The sequence below is a fragment of the Epinephelus lanceolatus genome, chromosome 2, assembly GCF_041903045.1.
Source record: "Epinephelus lanceolatus isolate andai-2023 chromosome 2, ASM4190304v1, whole genome shotgun sequence".
Taxonomy (NCBI): Eukaryota; Metazoa; Chordata; class Actinopteri; order Perciformes; family Serranidae; genus Epinephelus; species Epinephelus lanceolatus.
This window is the reverse complement of record NC_135735.1, coordinates 47,109,618-47,124,276: the sequence shown is the minus strand read 5'-3', so window position 1 is coordinate 47,124,276 and position 14,659 is coordinate 47,109,618. Positions and strand designations below refer to the sequence as shown.

Here is a 14,659-nt window from a genome sequence, read left to right as displayed (position 1 = left end):
AGAGGATAGCCTTCTGTTGCCCTGGCAGTGAGAGCTTTGTGCATTTATTAGTATTAGCACAGGGTACAAGCATGCAGACACAAACTCCATAAAGAGTCTCTACAGCTGTTAAAGCCGACTGACAGCTGATCCAGCTGTTATCAGGCGCTTCTGAGGAAATGATGTCTCATTTCTCTAAAAAACATATTTTTCCTTGCATGGTTCCCTTGCGTCTCTCCATGCATACCCGGTGGGAGGGACTAAGACGCAAAGAAAAGGTGCAAATGAGAGAAGAATTGATGCCTGGGATGCATCCACTGTGTGTGGCCGGGCAGACTCTCACATCTGTGTCTGTCATGGACTTCACACTGCTGCAGCAGCAGCTACAGTCTCTGGTGCGGTGAAGTTGAGCGTAGTGTATTTGACAGAGTTAGCAGTTCAGTGTGCTGCAATGCCGCCAAAACATTTAAATGTATGGCTATACTACACGCCACTTCATTCACATTATCGGTATTGTATGAAGTACTTTATTGGTAAAGGTATCACTTTAAGGGTACTGGTATTGGTACCCAGCCCTAACTATAAATATTAGTGTGTGGGAAGTATAAAACCATTTTCAAAACCTTGAAGCCTTATTTTTTTTTTTTATCCATTTTTTTCTGATTAACAGCATGAGGTATTTGTTCAGTCATTCATCCCTTTCTGGACCTCAAAATCAACATTTAAACTTTCAGAAAGTACTTTTACTGACAGTAAAAAACACAAAAGCAACAGAAGGAATGTAAGGGAACAATACAATGGGGGGAAAAAGAGAATTAAATGATAAAGTAAAGAGGACTGATGTAAGGTAATACAGTACACGATAAATGATAAAAGGATGACATCATGTTACATCAAAATGAATAAAAGTTTAGTCAAGGTCAGTGGTAACAGCTTCAACACAGAGTACTTTGCCTTCAGTCTGCATTCACTTGACCATCATTAGTCTCTCTGAGAGGGGCAGAGCACTGCAGTATTTATGAAAACCATCCACAAATCTTTCCAAAAAGAAAAAAAAAACAAAGATTTTTACCTTCCACCTTCTCCAGGAGCTGCTTTGATCCCACGTTCTGCAAAATTCTGACAGAAGAAACTCAGTTTGAAATAGAACTTACCGATGAGGAGATTTTTTTTTTTTTTTCAGAGGTTTTTTTATCTTTGTTTTTTCCATTTAATGTCCACATTTATCCTGAAATTTAAACTAATTGACCCATTAAGACCTCACCACTAAAGCATTGAACAATTTGTTTTTGATTTTTATTTACTTAAATGTCATTTAAAGGTCAGCCGTCTAAAAGCAGAGCAATAAATCTGCTCTGACATCCTTCATAATCTTCATCATTTAAACCCTTCAAAGTGAGACCAAGTCATTTCACATAAATTCATTTGAGGGTCACTTACAAGCAGAGTGAGTGGAATTCAAATCCACTTGAAAGTTAGAATTAAATCTGGACCTGAGGCTCAGACAGCAGGAACAGTTTGTGTGATTATAGATTTCCATCATTTCCACCAGTTTTAATAGAGATATCCAGTTCTAGAGATAATAATCACCACATGCAGACTGAACATCCCACTCAAGAGTTAGAATTAAGATAAAGGCTGCTGACTAAAACCCTGAAGTTATGCTGATTAACACTAATACAATGGAACCTCACTATGTCAAATTTTCAGCTGTATTGCTGTTGGAAGTGTTTTCTTTTTAACTAAAGCAACATTAAGTTAAAATGTTGGCTGATTTCATACTGGGGAAGCAGACACACCAGATGTGTAGGAGACAAACATCCTGTAATGGCCCTGAGCACCCACACGGGTGTTATTACTTGTTCTGGCTAATTAGACTGGTCAGGTTAAAGTTGGACAAAGCTAAAACTGAATAAGAAACTGCACCATAGACTGTGGAAAAACATTAAACGGTTCACTTTCAAATCTTTACTAAGTTTGATGGATGAATTTGACAGCTATGGCCAAGACTTTTGTCCCAAATTGCAACAACAAACATTGTTAATTAGTTTCAGCTCTGATTCATCTTGTGACTGGCTTCTTTTCAGTTAATGGTGGCTTAGGGTATTGGGTATTGTAGTATTTAGAGCCATCCAGCACAACCCTAGAGTAACAGTAGAAGCACAATTTGTTGTAGAACACTGAGGATGTTAATATGAGAAAACCTTAAAAAAGGAATTATGCTGCATTCACATGGAATCCAGCATAGACGGCAAACCTGATAATATTTTAGTGGGCGAGAGCAGGACAGTAAAATTAGGTGAGGCTTATGGAGAATATTGGTAATGGTAAATGGCATTACTATTCAAAGTTAGAATATTTTAACTTTTTGCCATCTTCTGCAACTGAATTTACAACTACATTCCAGAACGCTCACTCACACAAGGAGAAAACATGGGGAATCTGGAAAGTTTGGAGATGTCTAGAATAATAACATAAAATAATAGATGCAAAAATGATTTCAATTAATATACTTAATTTCATTCTTTGTAAACAATACAACATCACTATTGCAACACTTGTCATGCATGTTTAGTTTTACTGTTCTGCAATTATGCCAGACTGTTTTTCGCGTGCCATCCAGAAGGTGTTGTCTGTCTGCTGTCACCATCTGCTTGATTCCATGTGAACACAGCATAGAGTGCACCACGGATGGTGTTTATCTATGTTAACCACAGACCTTTTTCAGGCATCTAACCAATACCCCATTCAAAAAACCCATTACATTGACTTTGAGACAAGGGAACCATGAGTGCTGAAATGCTAAACAATTTCTGGGTTTTAGGACTCATCTGCCACATCAAAAAGTGGCACAGAGAAATTTAAGTTTGGGGACTACTTGCAGGGCTAGTTTGTGAACAGCTGTGGCTGGAGAACAAATGGCTAACACGCTAGCCAGCTGGAAACATTCTAGTGTAAGTCAGTTACAATAACTCTCCGAATGTCTTTCTATTTTCTATGTACTGGACTGTTAGCTCCCCCTGAAATGTTGTTCTCAGGATTAAATGAAATTTCATTTAATGAATAGTTATTGAATGGGCAAAAGACTTACAAGGTTGCCAATTATCAGTTGGCATTGTCACTGGCCTACAAGGCAATATGTTCTCACAGTATTTGTACCTCTGACTCTTTTCATCTAGCTGCATGTTGTTGAGCATGTCTCTGTTGTGAAACACTTTATACTCTGACAGAGGCACTGCACTCAAACTGGATGGTGCAACATGGCTAATAAGCCTCTGGTTCTCAAAAGTCAGCACAGTCAAGATGACTTGCTCCCCATCAACAGCACAATTTGTGTGTCAAAATCCAACAATTCTTAACTTGACTAAAAAATATTAGTGAATTTCCAACACATTCTCTCTCCCAACTTGTGAAATACTGAAGCTTGGTTAGTGCCCCTGCCCATCAAACTGTGACGCTCTAGGTACCCCTCTAGTGTCAGTTTTGGATGCTGAGGGATGCTGTGCTGTGTTTCCACATTACATGCATACTGTCTTAAAAAAACATCAGTTTTTACCAGAAATGTGCATTCTCTTTTCTGAATAAACTAACATAGGTTTGCTTTGTTTTTAGGTTTGGGCAACAAAAGTACTTGGTTAGGTTTAAAAAAAAAAAAGATGGTTTGGGTCAAAACAAGTATGCTTGTTATGTCCCATTTCCACCAAAAGCTCTTGGTATATTACCTTTAGAACCAAAAATATGTGCCTAGACCATAGATCCATTTAGTTTTTCAACCCAAAAAGTACTCTTAAATGTAGGTAGGGTTATTGTCACTTATTGCTCTGTCCAACTTTCGCTGTATTTCCTCTTCACTGGTGATACAGAAGAACATTTGCATCCCATTTGCCATCCACAGAATGAGATTGCATGACAACGTTTTCAGAACAAAAAGAACATGCTGGCATGACAGTCTCTCCTTATTGGATATTTAAAAATAGTGGGATTGTGCATTGAGACCTTGTCAGGCAAGAGCAGGTGTGCAGTGCTGCCAGAGCACACCAGAACGACGCTTCAAAACATTTTTTTGAAGTGTGGATTAGATTACGTGGGTGAAATTCATAAACATTTTTGAATCACTTGAAGATCCAATCGTCACTGGTGCAGGTCATTTAAGAGACACAATAAAGCAAATGGAATGGTCAGATTTGCCATATGGACATTTAAGATATGTTCATAGATTAACGTTGTCAACTCATGCAGTTAGTTACATTCCAAGTAAACATTCCACCTTAAAAGTTGCTGGTAGCTGCTGGCAGTAGCCTTTGAACAGCAGGGTGAAGCTGCTGCTGGAGGCAGCCAAACATATTTTCATTTTATAGTTATAGTTTACCAATGTATGAAGCACATCCCACGGTATGAACAGTGGTTACATAAGCTTCAAAACCAGCCACAACTCAGCCCTGAGCAAGAGTGACGGTTCTCTTTTCATTTATCAACAGACTGCAGTGTTTCTAGCCCCATCTTTTAGCACCAGATCTGTGTGCTCGGTACTCCAACAGACGGGAGACCAAAAATAGGGACCGTTCAATGAGTACCATTCACAACTTTTCACAATTGAAAAAGAAAAAAAGAAAAAGAACAAAAAAACGTTATAATGTTTACTGAACCAAACCACACTGCTTGGTGGAAATGAGGCTTAACTAAATTAATGTAATGTGTGTGACATGACATTACAAAAGTGAATTAAAACAACTCAACACTGACTTGGTCTCACACAGGACACTAACAGCGGTCTCCTGAGTGAAAGTCTTGTGTTTGTTTGACCCATTCATCCTTCACTCCCTCCTGCCTTACAGACTTTCTCCCTCTTAATATTACATCAGTTGCTCAGGGTATATTATAACAATATGGGCAATCATATACAGATGCTAAAGGGTGCGTCTGCATGCCGGTATCTGATGCTGAGGGCCACTGACCAAGCATCGGGATTTGAGTTGAGAGTGACAATGTCCTGAAATTACCTTACTTCCTGAGAGTAAATTCACTAATTGTGGTGATTCTGTTGCTAAAATGTTGCTATTTTAGAGGCTGGTGTGACCAGGCCTGTACTTGAAACTGTGGCTCCTCACATCTACTGGAACTTTGGTACAGCTAAAGAGGGGAGAAGGGTCTCTTTTACTGTTGCCTTGGATCAGTTTTACTCGTTGACATTATGACATTGTGTTTTAATATGTTATACAGCAACATAGCCGTTGCTAGAACACACATTGGACCAAGAGCGAAGACTTCATCTGAACTTTCTCAGCCACCTGGTTATTAGACCATCACATTTAGTTTAATGTTTCTGACAAGGCGCCTGTATATCAGCAGATGTAACGGCAGATTAAAGCTTATTTAGCTCCTGGCAGTTATTATGTCTGTAAGGATCTCTCCTCTCTAATAAATGATTCAGTATAGATATAGATAATAAATTTGAACACACAGCTGTGTGAACAAGTTCCAGGAAATTTACAATGAGGAGGCGTGTTGAATGTCCCACCGACTCGAGCATGACCCACGAATGTGCTACTCCTCCTGATTTTCTCTTCTGATTTCTGAATTAGTGCATGTGATGAGTTTTTGTTTTGCTCTTTGTTTCATATTTTTTTCTTCATTTTATAGTGCTAAATTTGTTACAAGTTCTGTTTTGTTTTGTTTTTTTAATGCATGCTCAACATTAGAATTCCCCTTATGTGACTACCTTTCTGTCTGTCTCTTGGTTTTCTGTCTGCCCCTTTTTAGCAAATCTGTTTTCAGTAAAAGCTTGGATATCACAAACGCTAACTGCAGCAAGGAAGAAAGGTATTGGTCGGCTCCGTTTGTGTTTGTATTCGTATGTCGTGTGAGATCCATTTTATTCCTTCCTTTTTACCACCCATAAGATAAGTTTTCTTTTTTTTAGCATTCAGTGGCTCCAGTCCTTTACATGTCAGTGTCTTTCACTTTTAAATGTAGCATGTTATTTTTGCTGAACATTTTCTTATAGAAGTAACCTGTTAACATATTGTAACATTATTGTAGAAATCTGTCTCCAACATTTTTAGCTTTCTAACAAAAATGAAACCTAAATGAGAAAAATAGAAGTAACAAAATTCTCTTAAAAAATATTAACATCACAGATAACATCATGTTACAAATACGAATGCATTCAGTCACTGCAAAGTATCTCAGAAATCTCCAGAAAAGCATGGAAAATTTGGCAGTGTTGTAAAATTATCTTAATGTTATACAAAAAAAGTTTCAAGAACATCTTGAAATAATTTTCACCTTGTATTTACATTTATTTCTTTGTGCAACAAAAACATTTGGTTAGGTTTAGAAAAAAACCCATCATGGTTTGGCTCAGCATTCACACAAGAAGCAAACAGCGGTGCAAGTCTGGGATATGTTGGACCCATCCACCTCTCTTCCTGCCTGCCCCATGGGACTTTCCAGCTCCTTATATCACGTTGTTTGTGGTGGCATTTCAAACTGATGCCGTCTGGCGGTGTTATAAACGGACACATCTTTTGTGTTTTCAACCAACGGTTGGTTTTTGAGCCTCTTTTTATTGCACATTTGCTGCCTGGTTCAGTCTCCAGTAGCAGGCAGATGACCCACTCCCTGCTCAGCAGCAAACAGCACACAGATGCAGTTAGAGAGCTAGTGGAGACCAAACCAGAGCTAAAAGGAGAGTCAATATTTGAACTTGCATTCATCAGGTGGACACAAACGCCTATGGGGTAATGATGTTACTGTGTCTGCTTGATGTGCAAATAGTCAATTGATTGCCAAGACATTAGCCACAACAAGCTTAAACTATGCTGTATGTCAGACCCAGAGGAACATTTTGCTGCTCACAATAGCCTTGTCTTTGTGTCTTATCAGATATTTGGAGATTACTAAATTCTGATTTGTTTCTCGTAACACCCCATATTGATGTTGCATTGAGTTAAGTTATGTCTAGCAGAAATTGGCCAGACAAAAAAGAGATCTTATATTCAATTTAGTTTTAGTCAGACAAACACAAGAAACTGATTTTCTCTAATGTCATGAAAATATACTGAATAATTCTTATTTTCAGGTACACTAATGAATATGCAGCTATTAACCATGTACACCATTTCTGCCGATAGACACTCCTAAATCCCACACACTGGACCTTAAACAAATATCTGATTTTTGCCACTTCTAAGGAAGAAAATTTAGTAGTGTGGTCACTTTTACCAGGCGATGAAAACAAAGCCTTTGTTGCCCATGAATGAGTTGAGTATCAGCATTAGATTGGATCCAAACACAGTGAAGGTGAATTTAATATTGAAACCCAAACTATGACTGTAACAGTGTACTTGCTGTAAGAGAAGAGCAGAATATTTTCCTCTCTGTGAAATCAGAAAAATAGCACACTTTCCTCTGACGTTCCTCCCTCAGCCCTCGGGGGTGAAGAGAATTTTTAGGTCAACTTTTCTGTTTTCTTCTCTCACTCCCCCTCCTCCCTTCCACCCATCTTCACTCCTCATTGTCAGTGTGTGTATGTGTGTGTGGGTTTTATATTTGTTTGTGCCAGTCTTTTATTTCAGTGAAGCATGGGGAGGGGTAATTTCCACCACTGGTGCCATCTCCAGCAGCCTCCCTGTGTGGCTGACCTTGTGTCGATGGATTCGCGGCCTGGATGCAGATTAGCATAAATTAATTGCCGGGAATGCAGATGGAGCACAAACAGGAGATGGCAAAAGGCTTTCACTCCCGCTGAATAGTCCTTTATCTCACTCATCATCTAATTGGGGAGATCCATAAAATGAAGCTTGTTGCTGACGCTCCCACTTTAACGCACATCACCAGCGATGAACCGTGAATTCATTTTCAGATTTCAAAGACTAGCCGGCACCGGCTCTCTGATTGTGGACTGGATGGGTGTCACAGTTAATGAGTTGCTTGTTAATAGAAGCTCTTCTCTCAAGTGTCTGACAGTGTGGAGAGTCTCCTCTTCGTCATTAATGGAGCATCGTTGTGTGCTGGCAGCCATTTGACACTTCCTCAGCACTGCCTCGATATTAGTTCACACAGTAGATGCAGAATGTGTGGTTGTGATTAGCACTAACACAAGACCTGTAACAAACAGGCAGATCAGTACACAGATCTGACGAGGCTCTGATCAGCTGGTTTGTTATTGGAGAAAAAGGTGATTTTAAAATGTTAAGCGTTTTGCATGGTATTATTTGACACTTTTCTTGTTGTCAACAAATACCATGAAAAGACCCAAAACAACAGTAAATTATCTACTTCCAAGTATTGTGTGTATCAAAGCCCCATATAGCTTCTTCCTCTGAGCCATAGTGCTCCATTGTCCAAACACTGTCAAAAACACATCAGTGAGCCACACTGTTACACTGGGGGACATCTTCCTTCATTCGCATGAACACACACTGGTGGTTATTTCAACTTCACACACACCTTCTGCGGCCACAAATACTCACTAAAGTACCAAATGTGGATTAATCTGCAGCTGAAAATAGTCCCCTACAGATGCACTATTTCCCCCTGTTTGAGTAATGTTTACATGTTAACATCAATCTTTGTGCACACGCACAGTAAAAGGCTGGAACCTGGAAGGTAGTATCGCCCCGGTTCCAGTGTCAAAAACCCCCAATGGGATTTTTCCATTGGATTTTGAATTATTGCAGAAAATAAGCTCTGTGGCAACCAAAAGTTCATGATACTTAAATGTTTTATTCTGCAAGATACTCTCCACAAATTAACACAACTTTTATGATACATGAAGCCTGAATGCAGTCGCCAGAAGTAGGGCTGCTGTTATATACCAGCTTTTAGGGGCGGCAGTAGCAGTAGCCCAGGCCATAGGGACTTGGCTTTGGAACCAGAGGGTCACCGGTTCAAGTCCCCGCCTGGACCAAAATATGTTGCATGGACTGGTAGCTGGAGAGGTGCCTGTTCCCTGTGCCCTTGAGCAAGGCACCGAACACCCCCAACTGCTAGGGGCACCTGTCCATGGGCAGCCCCCTCACTCTGTGTGTATATGTATATGACAACAGAGTGAAAACATTGAATTTCCCCCTTGGGGATTAATAGACTATATAAAATGTAAAAAAAAATAAAATTAAACGAACTAAACGAAGGACGGCAGAATTACTTCAGGTACAGGTATAAATACACACACAGTACATTAAGTTTAAACAGACTAAACGAGGAAGAAATCTGGATTATTTTGTCATTCAGGTGATTCAGTCAGTAAGTGATATGACTGATTTAACATGTCTAGCACAAGTTTTTTACTTAAAGGAATAGTTCAGTTTTTCTGAAGGGGGGTTGCATGGGGTACTTATCCGTAGACAGTATATAACATACAGTACATGTCAGTCGGCACGCCCCCAGTTTGGAGAAGCAGGCTGGAGTCTAACATGGAAGCTAAGCAATGTACTGCTGTTGAGAGGTCAGAAACAAAATGTATTTTAGCCACCTAAAAAATTCCCCCCCAAAAAATCAATATCAGTTTAAGTGTATCTTACTCTTCAAAGCCAGACTCCACTGAGAAAAATAGAGAGAGATTTAATATGGTTAAACACAAGAGCTGCTGGTCTATCCCTGCCTCAGTCGCTATCAAATCACAATGAAAATACCCTCAATATAGCATGCACTTAAACTGTTGTGATTTTTTTAGTTGGGAATTTTTTAGGTGGCTGAAATACCTTTTGTTGTTTCCCCTCCATGGCAGTGTATTGCTTGTTTTGCTAGCCTCTGTATCATATTCCAGCCTTCTTCACCAAACTGGGAGTATGCCAACTGACACCTACTGTACTGTATGTAATACACTGACTATGAATAAGTACCCCATTCACCTCAAAAAATCTGAATTATGAGTAGAAAGAATAAAAATCAAAACAGCCAGAACAAGCCTCAAATGGCCACTGTCCCTATAAGATGAAAATTGTCAAACTGTATTTAACATGGACAGTTGTTACTTGGGTTATGCAGCAGAGACATGATCATTTTCATTTTTCAGTTACATTCTGGGCTTTTTACAGTGAAGACGCTCAGAGAAACACAAATTACACTTTTACAACATGATGGCTTTTTGTGAGAAACAAGAAGGATAAGAAGTAAAAAAACAATAAGAGTGATGACGACAATAATATATATATTAGAAGGAACAAAATTACCACCATTATCACTGAGCACTTTCATTTCATTTTTTTTTATGACGACGACGCAGCTGCAAAAGCTAATTTAATGCCAGTGATGTCATCCCTCCTGTGTGGTGTGTTTGTGTGTGGGGGGGTCTTCAAGCATATTTAATTATGATTTACTGTTTTCATTATTCACTTCCAACAAAGCCAAATTGTCTATGGGCAATTAAATCCCAAAGTCTTCAAAGACATCAGAGGGCCTGTATGGTTTTTGGTAAAACTGTGTGTGTGTGTGTGTGTGTGTGTGTGTGTGTGTGTGTGTGTGTGTGTGTGTGTGAGGGGTGATCCAGAAAGAGACGAGACAGCGAGAAGGAGGGAGATATGAAAAGTTAATGATACGTAAATGAAAAATGGAAAAGCTCATGAAGAGAAGAAAAGAGAAACTATGCTAATGAATTTTGCTGTGGCTGTGTGTGTGTGTGTGTGTGTGTGTGTGTGTGGTATAATGCTGATATGTCTGAACTATTTATAGATATTGACTTAAACCCAGGATGTTGTTAATGTTTAAGTGACCTGCTATCAGGAGTCACTCCTTGTGTGATAGTGTCTGGCCAGACAGGCAGTTTTTTGCAATAAGATCTGACTCTGTTAACCAGTGGTGTTAGTGACACAAGTTAGCATTCTGTAGATACCAATTGTGAAAACAGACAGCCACTACAGGCGCCTTTATATTAGCAAGTTGCTCGAGTAATGTTGGTGTTGGTTCAACATTTTGTTCGAGACTAAAATTTCTGAAAACCTGTTAGATGGATGTTCCCCAGTGGATGAATCCTAATACATTTGGTGACCCCCTGAATTTTTATCTAGCACCACCAGAAGAGATGTCAATGGTCAACTGTTAATTGGTTAACCGCTGAGGATATTTTTGACCAGTTACACATGTCGGTCAAGAGGTTAATTTTGCTACTCTTCAGTTTACTCCTCTGCAAACCACCCCGGTTGCAAATTTGCGAATCATAGGATAATGTAGGAATGGCAAACTTACTCAGCCTTACTCTGCCTCTTATCGGCTTACCCTGATATTCTTACCCTAACCAATCACTCCTCTTGCCTGAGCCTGACCACTCCGACCAACAAGGGCAATGGGCACCAGCCAATCACAGGGAGCGTAGGGCAGGTCATTCCCTCGCTGTCCTAGGATTCAAAAATTTGTACCCAGGTCTGGTAGGAGCTAGCCAGCTAGAGATACCGCTCAGACAACTACCACTGGTAACACCATAGATGACCACTGACAATATTAAGCACCAAGTGTTATTTTCTATTCTACAATGAAAACATAAAGTCTGAGGTACAGGTTAAAAGTAAGTATAGTGAGAAGAGAGTAAGAGATATTTTGCTGAAGGACAAAGTAATGAAAGAGTTTGTGGAAACTGCAGGCGACAGAATGTAAGAGTTTTCTCTCAGTCATCTGTCCTCGTTTGAGTCACTTTTCTCTGCCTGAAATCAAATCACCTCCAATCTGCTCTGAGTTCACTTTAAACAACTGCACAAAGAAGTTTTGGGATCATGTGTGTACATGTTCTGTGTCATTGTGTAGAGCAGTGTGTCGTACAGTGTGTGAGCCGGTATGTTTTGCAGCTTTTTCATGTGTATTGATCTGACTTTGTGTGTTTGTGTAGATCGCGGTCAATCAGCGGAGCGTCCTCCGGTCTGTCCACCAGTCCTCTCAGCAGTCCCAGGGTGAGTGTCTGCATTGGTTGGTTTCCCATGATGCACTTCACTGTTGTTCTTCTCTCACAGAAGATGTGCATTCACTTCAGCCTCTCATCACCAGCTCATACACACCACTGTGAACTTCATTATGAGCCTGTTTGATGTACAGTCAAGCCCGAATGAGATTTTTAAAGAGCTAAAACTCTGGGTTTAATAGCAAGTCATGGTAGTTTTAGGAAATATAGGACTGAGCACACATTTTAGTTTTGTGGGTGATGTTAAAATTTTTTATTTCTTAGGATAAACCCCTTGAGATGTATCATGTCGTTTTCGAGGGGGTCCCAAACACTTACAAGTGGGAAAATGAACAATAAAATGTACAATAATGTGGAACAGATTTGCTGTTACCTTTACAAAACGAACAACAAAGGAACAAACAAAGACCTAGATAGCAAAACAGAGACAACAACAACAACAACAACAACATTCATACAAAAAGGGTGTAATTTACAACCTTAAACTAGACACAATCAAAAAAGATCAATCTACAGATAAAAGGAACAACAAGGAACTTAAAGGATGAATCTGGTATTATTCTTCCATAAGCAGTACATACTGTACATGTACTGTAGGTTCTAGACAAACCCCCATTTAAACCATGCTATCAAAATTGGAATATTTGGCAGGAAAGGAGAAAGAAAAAACATCTCAAATATTCATAGCAATTATTACTTGCATTGAAAAGCTGAATGAAAAACTAAGGTAAGCATGGTAGGCTATGGGACTTCCTAAAAACTTGTATTTCACCTGGATGGACAGTTTTGCAGGACAGAGCAGTGCATGCTGTGGCCAGCTCCGTGACTGTCTCGGCCTGTGCTCTAAGTGCATGTTCTTGAGTCTTCCACATTGTATGAGGTTTATATAAAGGTGTGCCCCTTTGTCAGAATGCATAACAAAAATCCTGACGTCTTTCAGTTTAATGAAAATAAGAAGTTGGACTGAGTGGCAAAGTATGGGCTAATTCTATTTTTAAAGCTTGGAAAATGAAGCAAAGAAGACTGAATAATACACAAGCATGAAGGCATACAGTGAATACAGAATATTCACTGCTCATGTGTTTCTATGATTTGTATATTTGGTCTTACACCTATAAACATGGAAACTGATAGTCTGCCTTGTAAGCTTGTTTGGACTGGACATGATGCCTGATACTACGTTGATGATAAATACAGAGACCCCTCCATCTAAGTTGATTATTGTTGTTGGACATTATTCAGTTCATCTAAATGTCAATATATTTTAAAACTGTTTAGCTGTACATATTTTCCAGTATAAAGTAAAGATGGTCAAGCTGAGAATTTCTTAGCAGTCTTATGGAAGGGGACGGGAAGTCTAACCTTAGTAACAGTTGCAGCCGTGCCAGCAATACAAAGAGCAAACATCTTTGTAAATCGATGATCACAAAAAAAAAAAAAAAATTAAAAATTATCTCTGTTTGAACTTACACTTAGGCAGGGGGGTCCTGTAGGTTTAATCTTGGGGTTAAGTTTAAGTTTAGGTTAATAAAAACGTATTAGGTTATAGTTTTGCTAGCTCATCCAAAACGCGACAAGACAAATCAATGCAAGACAACACTCTTACCCTTTTTGCACTCACGTGCTGACTTGGCTTGGTTTGGCTTGGCCCATCAGCCCAGTGACATGAATTTGCATCTCCATGACAACAGGGTTACCCAGTTGAAGGTGCTTTAGCTGAAGATAGCTTGTCTTGAGTGATGACATTTAAAAGCAGCAGGCAGATCCACGGCCCAAGTCCCTCATTATTTTGCCGCAGGTGTTTTCCCATCACACAGCAGGGCAGGTCAAAGAAGTTTACCTGTTGGAGGTGAGCTGTTTGCAGAGGCACAGTAAGAGCCTGTTGTCTGCAGCTCTTCATCAACATCTCACTGTGGCTATTTCTGCTGTTACTCTTCCTCCCTGTGGTATTACTAGTAGACTGTGGGTGTGTTTGTAAATCCAGTCTGACACTCTACGAGCCCTGTTGTTCGAAGAAACAACATGAATTACATGACATGAATTAAAGAACATTTAAGTTAATCACACATTCACTCTGATTGGCACTCTGCTACTCCATCTCCCCAGATAGATTACCCAGAATGCGCTCTGCCACTCCAAGAGTGCTGTGATCTGGATAATCAATTCCAATACACTCTGAGTTTAAGAATGGTCCAGTTTGTGCCAGAGTGCACTCCAACACTCAGAGTGAGTATTTCTAAACACACCCTTATTTTAATTGAAGAAAAGCTGCTAACAAAGTTCGGCTAGTCCTGCAATAAATGCATTTAATTTCCTGTAGATTCTTCATAATAAATGTCGCCCGTTATTTTGTTATGTAAAAGCTTTTATTGTGAAGCAACAAAATAAAGAAATGTCATTTTTTTTTCATCAACAGTAACTTAACCAGACTTCTATACGACTGAAAGCAAACATGAAACAGTGAAATAAAGCAGATATATATACAAATGACGATGCAGGAAACAAACTAACTCCAAACCACAGAGACTCAGTTAGAAGCTACAAAAATACTGACAGCTAAACACGCAGAGACTTTGAAAAACACCTTTCACAGACAGAGGTGAGTTGTCTCGCAACACACACGCTTGTTTCAGGTCAGGGAAAGGGGGGTAGTTGGGGGTTGACTGCAGATGCCGAGCTGTCACTGCGATCCGCTTGGAGACAGTCGGGTGTCCTTTTGGCCCTACTCCAGAGATGATCCATCCCTGGCGTGGCTCACCATGGTTTGGCACGTTGTCATTATTTACTGAG

General features: G+C 39.6%; 1 protein-coding gene across 10 annotated transcripts in view; it reads left to right on the top strand.

Annotated features, from left to right (window-relative positions):
- The window catches only part of LOC117258502 (serine/threonine-protein kinase BRSK2-like), a 218,365-nt gene that overhangs the window by 173,440 nt on the left and 30,266 nt on the right, over positions 1-14,659 (top strand). For 6 of the 10 annotated variants that reach the window (XM_078162080.1, XM_033629509.2, XM_078162074.1 and 3 more), the window contains exons 13-14: positions 5,740-5,799; positions 11,801-11,861. In XM_078162080.1, the coding sequence (XP_078018206.1) occupies positions 5,740-5,799; positions 11,801-11,861 (121 nt within the window). The remainder of the gene's footprint in view (positions 1-5,739; positions 5,800-11,800; positions 11,862-14,659) is intronic. The other 4 variants (XM_078162083.1, XM_033629528.2, XM_078162064.1 and 1 more) reach the window with 1 other exon arrangement.